This window comes from Rhyacophila brunnea, unplaced genomic scaffold (assembly GCF_057557595.1).
Source record: "Rhyacophila brunnea isolate RB1 unplaced genomic scaffold, BYU_Rbru_1.0 scaffold_6, whole genome shotgun sequence".
Lineage (NCBI taxonomy): Eukaryota > Metazoa > Arthropoda > Insecta > Trichoptera > Rhyacophilidae > Rhyacophila > Rhyacophila brunnea.
In genome coordinates, this window is record NW_028233276.1 from 29,097,366 (window position 1) to 29,118,690 (window position 21,325).

The window sequence follows — 21,325 nt, forward strand, 5'->3', positions numbered from 1 at the left end:
AACAAGAAAAAATCCTGTCTGATTCCAAGCCAACAGCGGGAGTTCTTGGGTATCACGTGGGATACTCACAACAATCGGAAATATCTATCAACAGAGAAGTGCACATCACTTCGTCACCACCTGCAATTGCAGATCGAAAAAGGCAGTTGGTCGCTCAGGCAGGCCCAACGCCTCCTCGGGCGACTCAACTTTGCAACCTTCGTCACTCCACAGGGGAGTTGCATTGCCGACGTCTACAACGTACGAGCGCTCAATTATTAAGGAGCCACCCTCACAAATCAACATCGATTCAACCACAAGCTCGAGAGGACATCATGTGGTGGATTCGAGCGGTGGGCTCCTCAGGAAAGATTCACAGGGCAACCTACAATCATTTCCTTACCACAGACGCAGCCGATTCAGGCTGGGGAGCGCAGTTAGACGAGTGCCACCTATCAGGTACATGGACAAAACGCCAATCCACGTGGCACTCCAACCGAAAAGAGCTGTATGCAGTACTCTCAGCCATACAACTCCGGGAGCAAACGCTCAGGGGATCAGAATTACTCCTACAAACCGACAACAAAACAGTGGTGGCCTACATCAACAACGAAGGAGGCACAAAGTCTGCAACCCTACTAAGTCTTTGCCGACAGATCCTGGAAATCGCCAACCAGGCCAGTATATCATTGACTGCACAATACCTTCCAGGAAAATACAACTCCGTGGCAGACCATCTCTCACGCAGCAAATTATCCCAGAATGGCACCTAGTTATGGCGGCTACAGCTCCCCTATTTTAAAGATGGGGACTCCCAGACGTAGACCTGTTCGCGTCCAACACATCCCATGTTGTCGCACCGTATGTCTCACGAAATCCGAACGATGCCCTTGCACTGTTCCACGATGCCTTCAGTCGACAGTGGGACTTCAAACTAGCCTGGATATTCCCGCCACCGAATCTAATTCCACAAGTATTGGCACACCTGAACATGGCAAGGGGAAAATATTTACTAGTGGCCCCATGGTGGAAGAAGTGTTTTTGGAGCGCAGACCTACAGCAGAGATCACTGGAACCCCCCTACCCGATCCCGCACTTGGAGTCATTTCTAGTGGATACGGTGACAAACCATCCACCTCCACAAGTCCGGGACCTATCACTCCAGTTATGGATAATTTTGGGTGGACAGAATTAGTTTCTAGCTGGTCGGTAGAGGACAGATCACTTCTCACTTCCGGCTGGCGACCATCCACTTTGAAGACTTATAGACCTGCATGGGACAAATGGAAGACATGGTGCATGGACAACACGATAAGCTATAATACCCCCGAGCCGATTGAAGTGGCTAGATACCTGGGTCACTTATAGAATAAGGAAGGTCTTTCATATAACACTATTCTTGTACATAAGTCAGCCATAGCTACTTTTTGCAAACCTATGATCAGTAAAGACATCAGCAGTAACATAGTAGTGCCTCATATCTTAAAAGCCATATCCACCCGCAAGACTAGACCTACAAAACCACCGATTTGGGATCCAAGAATAATCGTGGACTACCTCAAGAAAACAACACCACTAGTATAATACAACCTATATTAAGTTTCACGCAGAACAGCTATATTATTATAACTCACATCGGGACGACGGGTTCATGACCTTACCCTACTCAGTGTAGCGGATAATGGCCTAGTCGATAATGGCGACCATATAATTCTATGGCCAGTGTTTGGTTCCAAGACAGACACATCAAGGCACCGCCAATCTGGATGGAAATTAAGCGCTTCCAGCTGCCAAAACATCGATCCAGTATTTTGGCTACGAAAACTTATCTGCGTTTCCAATGAGAGAAGAGAAGAGGGTGGTAATATTCCGGCATTATTTATCTCGTCAAGAAGCCCCCCAAAACCTGCGACTCGAGCAGTCATCGGAAATTGGGTGAAGTCAGTACTCGCTGATGCAGGGGTACGGGAATCACCAGACAGTACTCGATCAGCAGTCGCCTCTCTACATTGGTTAGAGAACTACCCCCTAGATGACATCCTGCAGAGAGTTATTGGCGCCAAGAAGCTACTTTTAAAACATTTGACCAGAGACCGACAGACACACAGACTTCTACAGCGGGGGAACAAAATATGATGACCTTTCTGTTCAGCCCGGTGCACTGAGCCTAAAAGCAAGGAGATGTTATACCTAATTCTCATGTTAGGTTCATCCACCTTATCTTGCATGATCTATCTTGCTTTACCAGGTGATAACAAACAGATATCTCAAGGGACTTCAGAGTCAATAGCGAATAATGAAAGGAGTTTTACCTACCTACCATTAAAACTCTTATTAATCTTGTTGACTCTGAAGTCCAGAGAACACCTACCTGGTTTCCTTGAGACATATCAAATTGAAGAACCAGAGACAAAGCACGCTACGATAGAAGCGTCAGTCCTGCCAGCCGGTAAAACAAGATGAGTAACCAGAGAGATATGTAATCGAGAAGAAAAGGGGATAAAAAAGGGGCCAGCACATAAGAACACAAGGCAAAAAATACGATCAACATCTCGAGGGATTTAATAGTCAACAAGAATAATAAGAGTTTTAATGGTAGGTAAAACTCCTTTCATTGCTGCTACAATTATTAGTTTGACATTTGTGAATTTCTACATTTTCTTTGTGCGATATATTATTTATTTTATCGGTGAAAACAATTTTACAAATGTGTGCAGTTGTCAAAATTGAGTGAATTTATATTTACAATGAGTGATTCATGATTTTTGTTTTGTGAAACCAACTATTTTATGTGATTTCATCTATTTATTTGTGAAATCATTTAATATGTGTGAAAACTACTTTCCATAAGTTAAAGTTATTTTTTTTTTGTGAATATTGATTATTGCAATGTGCGATTAATTCCCACCTTTATTTATAAAATAAAAGTATCCCCATTATAACGAGTATTATTGCATTAAAAATATTCCATCTTAGGAATTTACGCAGAAAAATTAATATGTGAACTGTAACATATTTATTTAATAAATTTAAGTATATTGTATTAGATGTAACGAGAAGACTTATGAAATTGATGATATCAATATATTAAAATATTTTTTAAGTTCAAGTTCGCCGTTTACGTGGCCTTCTAATTTTAAACGTCAAAACCATAAATGGCCGACTAGTGACATTTGCTAGCAAACATAAACGCTTGAAATACATTTTCAATAAAATATATCACCAGTTCTTTGACACGACCAATATGTTAACGCAGTGGTGGTTTATTTAATTTTAAACTATACTTAGTTTAAGAAATGTCGCACGCGGAAGTTATACCGTTGCTGTAGAGATTTTTATTTGGCGTAACCTCCATTAAATTTGGTAAATAGTACACATAATACAGTTTACCATTTGACCTTATTTTAAAGTCTTTTGTCCAGTCTTGAAACGAACTAAATTAGGGTTTTCTAAGCACTCATAATTACATTGACATTTGCATAAAATTTCGATGAAATCTATTTTTATATTGAATTTGCCTTGATCTGTTTACGTTGTATCCATTTTTTTGTTGTTGATACTCTTATTATTGATGCTTTTCTGCAATAGAATTTCGTTAATTATAATGCCAATCAATTTAATACCATTATACGGTTTTAATCTAATGTCTAGTATACTTGATATTTATAATTTTAGCTCTGTGTGAAATGTACTGATGACATACATTTAACAATCATTTTGAGAAGAATTAAATGGAGCTGAAAGTCTGGGTGGAAGGTATTCAGAGGATCGTTTGTGGTGTTACTGAACTAACAACATGCCAGGTATCTAATATGGCACAAAATGATTTGAAATATATACTAAACAGAGTTGTTTTGATTGATTTTTAAGTAGGTTATGACTGACACATATTTTGTGCTCATGCGAATTCCCTGCCAATTATTTATTTACTTCATATGAATTATGCCTATTCCATTAAAAATCTAAAGAAAGAAAAAAAAATCCAAGGTTTATGAAGTCCGTAGGTACCTACCAGCGTTCATTACAATAAACAACTTCTTTTGTAGTTTATGAAGGCCTTGCTTGTTTCAGGGATTTTTACGAGGATTTTCAGATTTTTTATTTTCGACTTTTTTGTTATATGACCGCTCATTTAAATATACCTATTCTCTGATATAATGAGTACCGCTTATAGTGAGCAAATTCAGTCGGTCCCATCTTCCTCGTAATAACCAAGTTGACTGTATTATTATTATATCGATTTTATATTTCCCACAGGATGTGGTGTTTGCGTTAGCCCATGCCACAGGTAAAGTCGGCCGCTTTACCCTCATCGAAAGATGGAGGAGTAACGAGCGATTACTAGCTCCACACGAATTTCCATTGAAGGTAATAAATACAATTTTTAACATAAATCGTAAATTAATTAACCTTCTTCTACGCCTAATTTTACATCAGACATTGCGCTCACTAAATTCAAAACTAAATTTAACACCATCCGAAAACCACAGGAGTTACTAAACAGTTGTGTTCATTAACCTCAATACATTGGTAATTCAATCTATGCCTATATTTGCCAGTCGTTAGAGAAGGATTGGCCCAACGGGACATTGGGAGAAATCGTGATAAGCCAATAAATCATCAATCTAGTGTTTGTTTTACTAAACTTTTTGATTCATAATCTTGAATGTGTATTTAAATTTTATGATATTGCTGAAATTTTAAACTATTAAATCAAATCATAGGTACTCTATAATTCCCGCCACCTTTTTTTATTAGGTTTATTACATTTTTATCGCCCTCTCAGCTGTCCGACAATAGGATTCATACGTTATCATGCTAACACTTTGTTTTGAAAAACAACTTTTTCCGGTATTGTTAGTATGACTTAATTTTTGATCGAATGCCTAGGAAATTTCCCGGGTCGGTCTCATTTATTATTAATATATATCTTATATAAATAATATCTTGTATTTACAGATTCTTATGAAATGGGGAGAGTATTCCAATGATGTTCAGTTCATTCTTCAACGATCTGACTCTATAAGCCAAAAAACTCTTCAACAGCAAGGCATCGGACCACCTATTATTAACACTCTCGGACTGAAGCAGTCGAATCTTATTTCTAACAGGTAGATAACTAAACAAAACTGTTGATTTATCTCGAGAATAACAGGTTTTCTTTTGTATATGAAACGTGTGATAATATTATGATTTATAAAATTAGATCAGCTAGCAGTCAATCTGGCGGGAGTAATGATGCATCACCTCTTGGATTGGATAGACTGAAAGATGTCAGAAAGAGTCTTACGTATGGGTAATTGATATTATTTCATTAATTTATGTATACGTAATTCAACGCTTAGTGTGTATGGTTATGTATAGTATGGTATCCATAAGACCAATAAATGATTAATACCGTTTTATTAAAAGTCCGTGAAAATGACCAAATATTGTTATAAAGTCATATAGAAAAAATCTGTAGATACTATACCTAAATATTTTCTATATTTTTTCATTGCGATTGATGTGTCTAAAGCCTAGTTTGACAACTCATGATTTTGCCTGATACTTCAGCTACGCGCATGTTCAAAAATACGTAGCATATTATAATGCTTATCAATAACAATAACACATATTTCTCCATTAAAAAAACCTATATGCCACCTACAAACCGGCATGCGTGAAAGAATTTATGCACTACAATATTTTGCAAAATCTAGCCGGTTCCAATACATTGTGTCGTGCATGTAATTTTTTGTGTTAAGTTATTCATTTCGCTCGCGTCGGCTTCATTTCTTTAAACAACTAAATGTAAAACTATATTTATATATTATTTCTACTTTATTTTATACATACCTAATCAAAATAGTTTACTGATAAAAAATCCAAATAATTTTTGTAGGTAACAAATTAATTTTGCCTAGTTAAAAATAAATTGCTATGTAGGTACTCTATATTGTTTTACAAAATATCTACTTTCCGCATAAAGTTATATCGATTGCAATTTCAAGTTGGAAATATTTTTAATAGATAACTAATATGTATGGCTGTAATAATTGTAACCGATAATTTATTCAAAGTCCTTATTTTAAAGATCATCCCTAATGTCACAAGGCATCACACATCACACGCCACCCGTATAATTGGAATAGATTAAAATACTGAGCAGATTTGTTGAAACCACAGGAATCATAAATTGCTTTAAAAATAAGACTGGGTTTTAAAATATTTCTAGCAGTGGCAACAGTGCTTCCAATCCAAACATTCTAGAAGGATCAAGTGCCTTGCAACCTGACAACAGTCGCAATTTGAGTCCTCCAATGGGGCTGAGTAATGTCCTACATAGTGGAAATCACCCAATCGGAGTTGTCAGGGGTGTGCCCCAGAGTAAAACGTCCCCCCCAGTGCATCAAACACGGAAAGATGTCCCACCTTATAGGCAAGTGTTTACACTGAAACATAATATTTCTTTTTTTCTTCTATGGAGTCCTTGTTATGTTTGAATTGTGGCATAGTATATATTTTGCATCATACATTATGATTATCCGTTTGACTTTTGTTGTTATCCAAAATGATAATATAAATTATATTAAATTCTCCTATATGTTTTCATTGTATTGTATTGTAAAATAGAATTCTACAAAGTTAATGATGACTTAATACAGAATCATAACATGCCAACATATTCACAAAATGAAATGAAATATGTTAATTATGAGAGATGGTTTTAAGATGCAGTTTTTTGGAAGTCAGTGGTGTAGCGGAATAATTTGGATACTTTTCTAATACTAGGATTTTCTTGAAGAATCAGTCGATAAATAAATTTGCAGCAACATTGCAAGACGTCTTCGCAATTTAGACATATAATTAATCAGTATTTATTATAAAAAACAGGGTTTTAAATCCATCCGTAAGATAAACTAACCAGGCTTTCCGACACAAAGTTTGGAAATCTTATAGATATTACGAGGGTGGGTCAATAATTCCTTAGAAAAAAGCATTAAAACAGTTTTTATTTTTGTATTTTTTTTTTATTTCTCAACATAATCTCCTTGGAGCTCAATACACTTGGTTAGACGTTTCTCAATTTTTTTTAAACCGTCAGAAAAATAAGTTTTCGGAAGGTCCTCAAAATAAGCATTTGTCCGATCGATGACTTTTTCATTTGAAAAAAAACGTTGTCCACTTAGCCATTTTTTTAAGTTTGGGAAAAGGAAAAAGTCACTGGGGGCTAAATCTGGCGAATAAGGTGGGTGGTCGACCAATTCGAACTTCAATTCTTCAATTTTAGCCATTGATCGTAAACATGTGTGAACACGGGCATTGTCCTGATGAAAGAGGATTTTTTTCCTGTTTAAATGAGGCCGTTTTTCTTCAATTTTGTTTTTTAGCTGGTCCAATAAAGATGCATAATAATCCCCTGTTATTTTTTTTCCTTTTTCCAAATAGTCAACGAAAATAATTTCACGTGCATCCCAAAATACAGTAGCCATAACCTTACCAGCTGATTTTACGGTTTTCGCCTTCTTTGGACATGGTTTGCCTTCGCAATCCACTGCTTTGACTGTTCTTTCGTCTCGGGAGTATAGTGGTGTATCCATGTTTCATCTACAGTCACAAAGCGACGAAAAAATTCATCCGGATTGCGTTGCATGAGCGACAACAGGCTTTAGAGGCCACCACCCTATTGCGTTTATTGTCGACTGTGAGCAAACGCGGCACTCATCTTGCAGAAATATTTTTCATGCCCAATTTGTCATGTAAAATAGAAATGACGCTACCTTTTGAGATCCCTGTAACCTCAATTATCTCACTCAACTTTAATCTTCGGTCACTTAACACCATATCGTGGATTTTATTGATCATTTCTGGTGTAGTCACCTCTACAGGACGTCCTGAGCGTGGTTCATCCTTTGTTGATGTACGACCACGTTTAAATTCATTTAACCAGTTATAAATAGTTGCAAGTGAAGGAGCAGATATGCCGTGAACTAAATCCAACTCATTTTTTATTTCCTTTGCTGTTAACCCTTTTATATTAAAATGTTTAATAACAGCTCTAAACTCAATTTTCTCCATTTTTGTAAACAAGCAATTTTTTTTTTAAATGTACGAAAATAAAAAACAACAACCCGACCAATCTGATTGAAACTTCGCAGCATACTGAATCGGTAGTGCCGCTGCATGAAAACAAACCGCTTACAGTACTAGTCGCGCCACCTGTCGGCTTTTCTAAGGACTTATTGACCCACCCTCGTACTTCTGACTGTCTGTCAACAACAACAAAAATTTAGAGAAGTTTCTCGTATTGCTTTCTTGGGTGATTAACGGAAGAGGACAAAATGTGTTGGACGTTAGATCTTGAACCGAGATTTTTTTTCACCTGCCGCTTTTTTTTGCTATGCTAAAAATATTTAAGGAGTTCTGTTATGTTTTACAAAATATACAATAGTTCTGTTACTAAATTAAATTGGGAAACGCTGGTATGTGGCATAACAGCTGTATCAGAATTGACAATAACATTCATTGATATTGCATTTTCAGAGATCCTCCTCCGCCTTATCGATCACCGCCACCACCGACCACCTCACCTGCAAATATAAAACCCTCTTCGGATATTTCACAACCCAATCAGCCAATCAGAAACATTCAAATGGCTGGCATTATGACAAACAACATAACACAAGATAGTAACTCACATATGTCCACGGAAGCTGTCGCCTACAATCATCAATACAGAGAATTGATATCATTAGTAAACTACCAAAGGGAAAAACTTTCCAATCAACAAGCTGATCTCACAAAGGTAAACAGTTCATAATCATTAGTTCGTAAATTAAGGTTCACAATAAAAGATTTTTACAGTAAAACCCTGATAATACGAACACGCTTAATTCTAAATTCACTGTAAATCAAAATTTTCGCAAAAATTCGTGAAATTTATTTGTAGTGATTTCAAATAATGTTATAAAATGTGAACAAAAAAGTTTTCTAGTTTTATGGGTTTTTTTTGCCATATTTCGTAATTCTATTTTTTGATTTTCTGTCTCGTTGATTTCAAATCAACAATCATCATGTACAAATTGTATAACAATAAGATTCATTTTTTAGACGCTAAATTACTTGAGCAGAGCAGAAACAGAGAAACTCTTGTACAGTCGGCCCACCTCGTAAACTGTGCAACACCAGATATGCTTGATGCATAAGAGATACTGAAAGTGTTTCAAATGTCACCCCACTACTTTGTTTACAAGATCAAAGCCCTTTCTTTACTGGTGTATTATCATCATCAGCCGGGGTCGATCCACTGCTGGATGATGTCCTCCCCTAACTCTGTCCACTCTTCTCGGTCACTAGCTCTTCACTGTGTGTTCGTCTATCTAGCGGGTGTTTAGGGGGTCCCTGTGGTCGTTTAGTGTCCATTGGGTATCATTGTATGACGCAGTGGTGAAGGGTGACTTTTGGAAAGAGGTAAGCTGTGGAGATCAGAGAAAAAGAGCACACTTGTCAGGTAAATTACGGGAAATAAGAAGATAATACTTACGATATTACTACTGATGAATAGGTGCACACTAATGACAACGACACACTGGTCATAGGTTTCACCGCTGAATTTGTCAAATTATTTAAATCACTTATGGCAGTAGAATTCCACGCATACTTTCTTTACCAAACAATACGCATCGCCAACAAAAAAGTTTGTTTAATGTATAACTGCCAGTTAAAAACAAATATTTATCATTTATAAATTGTTGTGAAAATGTCTAATATAAGTTTTTTTGCTGTATTCAAATCTAAATGAACCCTTGGAAGGTCAAGCTTTGATAATTTTTAAATGCAATCGTTCGCACATTTTCTACCGGGACACTACACAATTTAATAAATACTTATATATTTAAAGCACTGGCGAATGATTTCGGTACAATATGAGATAATTTATCCACATTCACAGTAACACAATGAATTTTGTATTATAAAATAAACCTTTACCACCGCTTTGACATGTCAAAATGACATAAACTGTGAATAGCATGTTATGTTTGTCTATGACTGAAGTAACCTAAATAATAATCGCGAATTAATACAATATTTATTTTTAATAACAATTTATAAATTATATGTGATCGAACACAATAGTTATTATTTTTTTTAATCATCCTTATTATTTATTATTTGCTTTTAAAGATAAGCGAAGACAATAAACAATTCAACATTTCGAATAAGCTTGTCTGTTAACGCTTCTGAGTCTCGAACAAAAACCCAGACATGCATGAAGTTGGCAACTGAATTTCGGTAGAAAATTCGGCTTGGATTATCGTTGAAATAATTCTAAAAATAGCACTCACGTTGGACGTTCCGTCATTTATTTTTGATTCGAAACATGACTAAATTAAAAGCTCTACTTATAAATAACGACGATAGATGGCAATCAATATTTTTATTATAACCTACAATGTCCTACAATATAGATATTTATTTATATAAATTAAATACTTGAAAATAGAAGGTAAGCTTTAAATAATCGCTTAGTATGGAGCCTTCGCCACTGGTATGACGGCACTTGTCCAATCGCCGAGCGACATATCCAGCCCATCACCATTTCATCTGCTTACTGACCTTTATCACATCGCTTTCTTTTGTGGTCTTTTCGTGTGATGCCCAACATGCACCTTTCCATACCGCGATGTGCTACTTGTAATTTACTTGTAAATAATGTATGATTGTATTATATTTTTATTAATATTTTTACCAACATATTAAATTTGTATTTTTTTTTATATACGTATTGTACTTTTTTGTAGTATAGGTGTATTATAACATATTATCTGTACCTCAGAGGCAGACGGGTGCAACTCCATTTTTGGGGAAAATGATTTTTTTAAAGAATCATCATGCTAAAGGCTTTATTTATTAGAGGCAGAGAAATGGAAGTCCTAGTCCAAGATATGCATAGAATAAAGATGCAAGTGCCATACCTACCTTAGAGGCAGAAGGATGCAAATCCAATAATCCACTAAGATAAAATTCTCTCAAACCGTCTGCAATATGTACTAGACGAGAACCAGCCATGAGGAGGATTTAGAGGAGGATACAGCACTATGGACCATATTATCCAAGTCATCAGAGAAATCAGAGCGGTAACAGGAATACAAGCTGCCGCTATCCATGGGTTTTATAGACTATGAGAAAGCGTTCGATTCCATAAAGAAATTTTCAATACTCGATGCACTCAGAAATCAAGGAATCCCCGGGCGCTATATAAATATTTTCAATAATATATACAGTAGCGCAACAACATCTCCATAAACCATCGCGCATTTCCTATCAGCAAAGGAGTCCGACAAGGTGATACAATCTCACCTAAACTATTTACAGCTACATTTGAAGACTTATTTAGACAACTTGACTGGAACGACACGGGTCCCCATAAATGGAGAATACGTGAGTCATCTACGCTTTGCCGATAACAATAAATAGTAGTTTGCAAGACTCAGAAGGCCTCCAAAGCAGAATAAGCTGGAGTAAGCAACAAAGTAGGCTTGAAAATAAATGTATCAAAGAATAAAGTCATGTTCAACTGCTTTGCGGGCCAAAAAGAGATCCTCATCAATGACATTCAGCTCGAACAGGTGAAAAACTACATCTATCTGGCACAATAAGTGTCTATAGATGGATGTATATTTGATGAAATTGTTCGTAGAGTAAAGCTAGGCTGGAGTGCTTTTGGCCGCCTGAATAATTTCTTCGAAAATGCCTAAAGTGCAAAGTGTTTAACCAGTGTGTACTTCCCGTAACCACATGCGTGTGAAACATTGAGCGTAAGTAAAATAGAGATCCAGAAACTTAGAGTAGCACAACGTGGTATGGAAAGGTGCATGCTGGGCATAACGCAAAAGGACAAAAAAGGAATGGGTGGATAAGGGAACAGACAAGGATTAATGATGTGATAGAGTTTGCTAAAAACCTCAAATGGAAATGGGCTGGAACATGGCTCGAAGAAAGGACAATCGTTGGACAAATTTAGTTATCCAGTGGTATCCAAGAGGTAAAAAACATCCGCAAGGTAGACCTAGAGGCCGCTGGATCGATGAAATGATAAAGTTCTGAAAAACTTGGCAACGCAACGCACAGGAACGAGAGAAGTGGAATCAGCTTGGAGATTAGCGAGGCCTTCATCCAGCAGTGAATAGATTCAGGCTGGTGATGATGATGATGACATAATAAAAATTTAAAAAAAAATGTGTTTTGCTTTGTTATATTTATACCTATAAATTTTTTTAACTTATAAATTGTTTTATTTTGGCTAGGTAAATAAGATACAAATCCACATTAGCAAAATATCTTTAGAGGCAGAAGGATGCAAATCCACACTACGTTTTTTATTTTATTTTTTTTAGATATAAAATTGTATTATATTTATTCCTTTCTTACATATTCCAAAAGTTCTTTAATTGAATTAGAATAAAAAAAATAATGATCATTCTATGTATATTTTCTTAGAAGTTATGAGTATTCGTTTAAAATAAAAATTGTTTTTTGGCTCTCCTGAACAATTGGGTATTTGGATTTGCATCCGTCTGCCTTTGAGGTACAGATATGTATCATCATAAATATACCACATTATTAGTAAGGTTCGATAGTTTGGATAGAAAACAAGACCTGCGGCGCTAATTTCCTTCAGGCGTATTAACATTTTAAAATATGTGGTTGAGTAATTGCATTTTTTGGTTAATGTTTGTGGATACACTGAATACCCTTCATTTTACCTCAAACACCATTTGAAAAATGCTACTATAGAGCGTCACACTGCCTTTAACATTGGTGATAGGTAGGGGCCCGCCAAAGATCCTGGACTGGGGGCCCCCTTTAGGCCACCCATGGAAATCACTATATAATTTTATTTAAATATATGTTTTTAAATTTTATTTTTTACAACTTTTGTAGGTACCTAGTTTATTTGTATTTGTTTGTTTGCTTAATTTTGTATGCGCTTCGTGGCATAGGAAAAGTTGTTTTGAAATGATATTTGAATATAATTTTCTTTAGTAGGTAAGAAGACAGAACAGATAATAAATAGAATACCGATAGGCAATATTCAATACACCGGATGGTGAAGCAGGCTTTTGAATGTGTGAGTGTCCTACGAAAATGAAGCACGCATTATGCACGTGCAATAGTGTGTGTAATACACTAACATTAAATGAGCGTAAATGCATAAACCGAGAGCAGTTTTTAGTATTCGACGTAAAACGTATTCTTAACACGTGTGAAAGTTTAACCCGGATTCATCCTTACTCGAGTCGGTTACCTGCTATCGCCTTACCCGTTGTGTATTTCAGTTCCCATTATTTCTGAGTTCCCTGGTAAGAAGTTTGGCAGGAAGTGAGTTCCGGCACCTATATTTTTTTTAAAAAAGCCCTGAATATACCTATACAATAATATGATTGTATTTCTAATTTACTTACCTACCTATTTTCTTCTATCTTTTTGTTATACAGCCGTTGGTTTCTGATACAACATGTCACTTTGCTTACTGTGCATGCGATGGTTGTGTACTACAGTCACTTTATTTTCTTTTAGTATGATGCAGAAATCGGGTTTTGGGAAGCGAAAGGAAGAGAACAACAGCATCAAGTACAAATGATTCAGCAACAGATCAATACTAGTGATTCACAACTGAGAATCAGTACTGAGCAGGTACAGACTCACATTATTTTGTATACATTGGAACCCCGATTTTACGCGTTCGGAATTTACATTGTACCGATAATTGCGTGTAGTTTCTGCAGTCCCGTTTCATTTTAGTATTGAAATTAAAAATCCAATTTATTTGAACACATTCAAAATTCAACGTACGGCATTAATTGAAATGAATTCCAGACGCATGTGTGCATTTCTATTTATAGACATGTCTACAGTGCCCAAGAACAAGGTTACATAATGCGATTGTATAAGTTTTTCGTTTACACCCGTTCAAATTTCGTCTCAGCAAAGAATAACACTGTCGGTGCAAGAGAAAAGGAACATTCTCTAAAAGGTGAAAGAACACGTTGACATAATATGCTCCAAACTATCTGGCACATCAGTATGCGTATTCGAATTGAAGACATAGGCCTAGGCAATTAAATACTTTACTGTTACTGTTTACAGCAAGCACTTGATAAACTTGCGTATTTTAACATACATTGACATTTCGTAAATTTACAGCAAATGGGGCTACATAGACCGGAGGTTATATTGCCACCCTTTTACGAATAATGGTTGTTAGCCATTCGCCTAACTCATTGGGTTCATACTCTGGAAAAACAACATGTAATTTGCCAGATGTGGTATTTCAATCTGCAACCCATGGTTTTAGATGGAGATACTACTCGACTGTGAAGTTAAGAGTCATGTATATCTGCGGTGTAAACAGAATATTTCATTGATAAACATCCTTTTAATATCAGATACATACCTATTAGAAAAATCTCACATTTATTTGGATTCTATATTTTTGTTAATAACATGTCATATTCCTTAAACCACTAGAAAGTTCTAAAATATTTTTGGCATAAGACCATTTTTGCCTGTTAATCTTCAATTGGAAAAGGTTACACTACCTATGAATGGTAAATGATAAAAGCAAGTGTAAAATACAAGGCCGACTATATTCAGGCTGTGTCACTGAATTGCTAATTACGATGGTAATGCTAGTTTTTGATTATCTTCGAACTCAATGCGGTAACCCAGTTAACTTGTTCACAATAAATGAAGATTTTTGATACATAGCATATTATTTCCTACAAATTATTACCATTTACTTTAATGTGAAACAATCATCATTTTCTACATACAGTTTATCATAATGTATTCAAGTGTGTCTTACTATAATAGTCATTTATAAGCTTTTTTAAAAATAAAATGGTTAATAACACTTTAATCCTTTCTATGCCGCAATTAGTTAATTGATAGTAATTAACGTAAGAATCGGTGTAATTAAGGCGTCCAAAGACGCTCTGGGCACTTAACCGGTTAATTATTGCTTGGAATATACATGTTTTCTTCAAAAAAAGCAGGAAAAAAGAGAGAATTGCCTTTGCATAATTTGTTTAAACGTCATAAAGTGTAGTTATTAGGAAATATTCACAAGAAAGACACTTGGGTCGAGCGAAAGATATGTGTCGGAATTACCATTTTCCCCAGGATTTTTTTTTAGTTTTTCAATGAAAAGAAAGAAGATGCATAGTTAAATCTAATCTGATTTAGATAAAAAATAGTTTGATTTAGTCTTTCATATTAAATTGAAATCTAATATATTGTTAATTTTAGGTGCAAGCATTGTCATATATCGAGGATGAAAATGAAATTGCAAAACAAGCCGAGAAGACGCTGAAGTCTGAACTCACTCTTGTACGATCCAAATTGGCAAACTGTGAAACTGAGCTTTTGCAGTGCAAGAACAAGATACTGAAATTAGTTGACGATATACAATACGAACAAAGGGCTTCCAATAGAAACCAAGATACCAGGTATGTTGCTTAATTAAAACAAAGTCAGTGAGACTTACATTAATTTGACATGAGTAATTTCACTTCACTACTTTTAACAATGCACAACTAATTGAATTTGGTTTAGTGAAACTTTTTTTATCCTGCGTAAATTCACTGACTGACTGACTAATTTGACCAATCTTTTTACTGTTCATGACGAACCAAGTCTGTGATTCATTCCGTTTTGTGATTCAGTAGTAATTTTAGATTATGAAAACAATTTCTCATGGATTTATTTCATTGGATAGATAAATAGTTCAAAGGTTAATTTGTACAGTATAAAAGCCAGTACTGACGGTCTGATATCATAATCAATGATTTTCATTGACAAAGTCCCGCCCTTAAAAAGACTCAAATTGCTGTTCTTATCATCTTACTTTTAATTTGATGTAAATTCTATAACAATACGTGTAATACATTTTATTATTTCTCATTGGCTATCTAAAACTGTTGACTTATTATAATAATACAATGGACATTGCATTACACACTGTGTGACACGTTGGCAGAATATGATAGTAAACCATCTCTTCTCCTTTATGGATAATTTGCCATCATTATTCAGTGACCAAGTAGAAGTGCACAAGTTACGAAAGAATGAAAGAATTGATTGCAATGATAAAAAACACATCTCCACCTACTCTCAAAAATATAGTATTTGCATTAATTTATCGCCCATTATATCCGGCCCCTAAGCAGTGTATGGCTTGCCTAGTCCCATGAGACATTGCTATATTAAATGTGTAACCTATTTTTTCCAGGCAACAGTTGGAGCGTTCGCTTTTAGCTGAAGTAGAAAGATTGCAGAGTGAAATACAGCAAGCCAAACATGCTACCGAAATGAATCATCTAACAGCTGATACTCTGAAGAGAGAGGTTAGCACTTGTATATAAATTCCCAAGATGTGCCAAATAACATTCATCATATTATATTTCACTTGATATCAAACCTTGTACTACTTGTACATATATATATTGTACAATGATTTCTCTTTGTCGTAGGTTGGTATGCTAGAAGCTGCAATATTAGACAAGAAACGACAGGTAGAGCAACTGGTGAATGAAATGAAAGAAGCAAACCTACAAAGCCTGTCGGGAACTACTGACGAAATCAGACATCTGTTGGAAGGTAAAGTCATAGACCTCAATATTTATCTTTTCAATAGATTCTGTGTCAACTTCAGCCCTGAACAAATAAATTACGGTTATGTATTTGTGCTGGGATTATTGAGTTATTTCATAATATTATTATTGATGTATTTGTGAATTACACAATTTTTTCCATCATAAACAAAGCAATACAGGCTAACAATATTGATAGCTAAAGAATGCATTGATTTGAATACGTGAAATGTAATAATACGAGGGTGGGTCAATAATTCCTTAGAAAAAAGCATTAAAACAGTTTTTATTTTTGTATTTTTTTTTATTTCTCAACATAATCTCCTTGGAGCTCAATACACTTGGTTAGACGTTTCTCAATTTTTTTTAAACCGTCAGAAAAATAAGTTTTCGGAAGGTCCTCAAAATAAGCATTTGTCCGATCGATGACTTCTTCATTTGAAAAAAAACGTTGTCCACTTAGCCATTTTTTTAAGTTTGGGAAAAGGAAAAAGTCACTGGGGGCTAAATCTGGCGAATACGGTGGGTGGTCGACCAATTCGAACTTCAATTCTTCAATTTTAGCCATTGATCGTAAACATGTGTGAACACGGGCATTGTCCTGATGAAAGAGGATTTTTTTCCTGTTTAAATGAGGCCGTTTTTCTTCAATTTTGTTTTTTAGCTGGTCCAATAAAGATGCATAATAATCCCCTGTTATTGTTTTTCCTTTTTCCAAATAGTCAACGAAAATAATTCCATGTGCATCCCAAAATACAGTAGCCATAACCTTACCAGCTGATTTTACGGTTTTCGCCTTCTTTGGACATGGTTCGCCTTTCGCAATCCACTGCTTTGACTGTTCTTTCGTCTCGGGAGTATAGTGGTGTATCCATGTTTCATCTACAGTCACAAAGCGACGAAAAAATTCATCCGGATTGCGTTGCATGAGCGACAACAGGGCTTTAGAGGCCACCACCCTATTGCGTTTATTGTCGACTGTGAGCAAACGCGGCACCCATCTTGCAGAAATTTTTTTCATGCCCAATTTGTCATGTAAAATAGAAATGACGCTACCTTTTGAGATCCCTGTAACCTCAATTATCTCACTCAACTTTAATCTTCGGTCACTTAACACCATATCGTGGATTTTATTGATCATTTCTGGTGTAGTCACCTCTACAGGACGTCCTGAGCGTGGTTCATCCTTTGTTGATGTACGACCACGTTTAAATTCATTTAACCAGTTATAAATAGTTGCAAGTGAAGGAGCAGGAGTGAACTAAATCCAACTCATTTTTTATTTCCTTTGCTGTTAACACTTTTATATTAAAATGTTTAATAACAGCTCTAAACTCAATTTTCTCCATTTTTGTAAACAAGCAAATTTTTTTTTAAATGTACGAGAAACACACAACAACCCGACCAATCTGATTGAAACTTCGCAGCATACTGAATCGGTAGTGCCGCTGCATGAAAACAAACCGCTTACAGTACTAGTCGCGCCACCTGTCGGCTTTTCTAAGGACTTATTGACCCACCCTCGTAATATAATGTATTGTTTATATTCTAGGGTCGAGTAAACCTGGAAGTACCCGTCGCATTATTGGTTCCCCAAGGCAACTGGAAAACGCTGTGCCGACCAATAAGAATCCGCACGGCGTGTGGGTCTGATTGGGAGAGGCAGTAAACAAACTAACAACCTATTTATTTTATTAACCACATTTTTATGAAAGACTTTTACTTTAGACATTTTTATCAAATAATTATTATAATATCTGCTGCAATTAGAAATTCTGTACACTCCGAGAGTGCGTTGATTTCTTAGTTTGTTTAGAAGATAAGCTGCCAATATATTGATAGGTTGCATATATACCAATGAGTACATTTAGCTTTAGTATTATGAGTTAGTATTACAATCAAATTAATATTTTCATTATTTGTGTTTGTTAGGTTTAGTTGGATATTTTCCAATGTTTCTATAGAAACTTCCGAATATTATTATGTAATAATATATAGTTCAAAACATGAATGGTAATTCATACATTCTTAATAAAAAGTTATTTTTTCTGATGTTTCAATTAAGTAATACAATTTGGAACTTGTTAATTTAAATACAACTTTCTTTAGAGTTCATTCTCAATATCAAAATAACTTACTATTGGCACAGTAAAAAAAGCATCATACATAATAACATGTATATTATTTTGTTGATATAGTTCGCTACGATGTGGGCAATTGTGTGGCATTTACAGTATTGCATATTAAATGTATTGTGCCATTTCCAAATTCTTTATATCGACAAATTTTAATACATCCATATTAATTTATCACATGCATGAAGAATATTTTATTTAATAATGAAATTATTAGAATATTAGTATATATATGGGCATTTTTAGCCACATGAAAATTTTTGAAGCATGCAGTAATATAGTACACCTGATTATTTAGGCGCGGTAGGTGTCATTGCCTAGAAAGTATTATCGGTAGGGTTGCCGACTACATTTATTTAAAATAATTCCGGGACACGAATATTACGTACCAGACTATTTGAAACCGGACTCTTTAATGTATTCCTTCCTTTTTCCGAAACGGTAAATTCTATATGCTGGACTGTTTGAAATCACAAACTGCAACCTCAGAGAATCCGGTTTCAAACAATCCAGCATGTGGAATTCGTGTTACTTTTTACCATACCGGTCTATTCGGCCCATACTCTGGAGTATAATGAATTGTAAATTGCCAACTCGGTTTAGGTAGCAGTAGTTAAGACTGCATGTAATATAGGTATGTTAACTGGCGGGCAGGAGATTTTTTTCTTCCACAAATTGTAACTGTACCTAATCTTCGACAGGGACTTTCCATTCCCGAACAGTTGGCAACCCTAATTATTGTAGTGTATTATCATCCTTAAAAATACATTTGTTTTGTTTATTGATTAGAGTAAGCATGTATCTTATTGTAATTCAATTTATTTGATAACTATTACGAAATATTCATAAATTATTGTTCTAAGGTTTTTTACCTTGTGTATTTGTCTGAAAATTTAACCATATTATGTAAATAGTAACATGTTTCTAGTCCAATACATTTTGCCATTTACACTAATACTAATTAATTAGAAAAGCCATCAATCACCAATTTACTTTTATCAAAAATTATTGTGCTTTTCACTGTGAATAGGTACAGTAGATGTGTGATGTGTGTATATCAGTGAAATATCGGGATCAAAATTTATTATAAAATGTCATTTGAAATTCTATTATAGAATGTTATGGATCATATTTTTACACTTATGTATTTATTAAATTTGAATTCTCTGACCTACACCGAGATGTTTAATGTTGCGTACAAGCATGTATAATATTTTATTCCCGAAAGTTAACATTTCCCGATTATTATTATCTTATAAGGCACAAAAAATATTGAATCTGTAAAAGATTATGAGTATTTAATATATAATTGATAAAATGAGGCTGTAGTTTCAAAATAATATTCATACATAATAAAACAGAAATCCTAATATATTTAATGCTTTGATTTGTGGTGGAATGTTAATAATATGTTCTTCATCCGGTCAATACCTACTGCAGATTATATTTGATGAGATTAACATTATGTATTGTATTATATCACTATTACCATAATAATTTGATGCCCTGCATTTCTGAAAATATGATCTCCTTTAATTTTAAATGTTATTTTTGTTATAAATATTTTTATTGTGTGTTTAATGCATCTCGCAAAATGGAATATATAAGGAGGCGTCATGAGCTGCTTAGTTATTAAAAATATACTATTTAAGAAAAATATAAATTAAATTGTACCCATAGTACAATTAAATAAAACAAATGAATGATTAAAGTGGCTTTCAATCATAAAATATAAGTACACCTGAAGACATTGAAAAAACATTTTCAAGAAGGTACCTAAATATAAAATGAAAGTGAAGATAAAAAAATGTATTATGTAATAGGACTAACATTTAAATTAAATATGACTTATTTTGCATCACAGATTGATTTGTAGCAAATTTCAGTTTTTGTCTGCGTCCCCCAAAAACTGCAACCGTTTCAATACAATCTTAAATTCACTCAGTTAATTACGTAAACTATTAACAATATACAGATGCTGTAAAGATATACTCTGAACATAAATGGACGGTTACTGCATACATTGAACATGTCGAATACGGAATATTATGTCAGCTGAATGCAGAACTATTCTAACTAACATTTGAAATATTTTACAGAAGTGTTCTTTGAAACGCCCTATTTAAGTTAGTTATTTATTATTTATTTAGACACAATATGTATGTATACATCATTATTTTCATCAATAGGCATAAAGCCCACCAAAGCGGCGCTCGGTGCGCTCTCTACGGAGTAGGCCCCCTCCCACCCGCGCATTACCCTTCACCTATGTAATAAGGGGCTCAAGGAGCACAAAATAATTATTATTATCAGCGTCTCTCATAACAAAGCAATAAAAATATTATTAAATTTCTCGGGGCTTGTAATTAATATTCACGATGACATCATTCTACCAGCGAAATATCGGACACGCAATAACTAAACAAAGAGTTCACTGTTATTAAATAATGCCTTCTCGCCCGTCTATCGACGACGCTTCCAGGAGCGGACAGAAATGAATGGACTACGTTGTATTTTCGTTAATTCGTGCCGCTGAGAAGCCACACAACGATGACTCATGGGGCGAGCGGGCAC

General features: G+C 35.0%; 2 protein-coding genes across 4 annotated transcripts; both read left to right on the forward strand.

Moving 5' to 3' along the window:
* The first annotated feature begins 314 nt into the window (after positions 1-314).
* Positions 315-752, forward strand: LOC147065499 (uncharacterized). The gene has a single exon (XM_085956997.1). It carries the CDS (start codon positions 315-317, stop codon positions 750-752), a length of 438 nt encoding a protein of 145 aa, XP_085813123.1.
* Positions 753-3,016: 2,264 nt separating this feature from the next.
* RASSF8 (ras association domain-containing protein 8) lies at positions 3,017-19,353 on the forward strand. 3 transcript variants are annotated; one of them, XM_085956561.1, is made up of 12 exons: positions 3,017-3,342; positions 3,655-3,782; positions 4,237-4,347; positions 4,939-5,090; positions 5,186-5,269; positions 6,197-6,400; positions 8,506-8,767; positions 13,543-13,659; positions 15,274-15,473; positions 16,256-16,370; positions 16,497-16,623; positions 18,169-19,353. In XM_085956561.1, exons 2-12 carry the CDS (start codon positions 3,711-3,713, stop codon positions 18,267-18,269), a joined length of 1,545 nt encoding a protein of 514 aa, XP_085812687.1. In that variant the 5' UTR covers positions 3,017-3,342; positions 3,655-3,710; the 3' UTR covers positions 18,270-19,353. The 3 variants fall into 3 exon arrangements, with proteins under 3 accessions (XP_085812687.1, XP_085812688.1, XP_085812686.1); XM_085956562.1 differs by having other exon boundaries at positions 6,200-6,400; XM_085956560.1 differs by having other exon boundaries at positions 3,019-3,342; positions 5,186-5,275.
* The last annotated feature ends 1,972 nt before the right edge of the window (positions 19,354-21,325 follow it).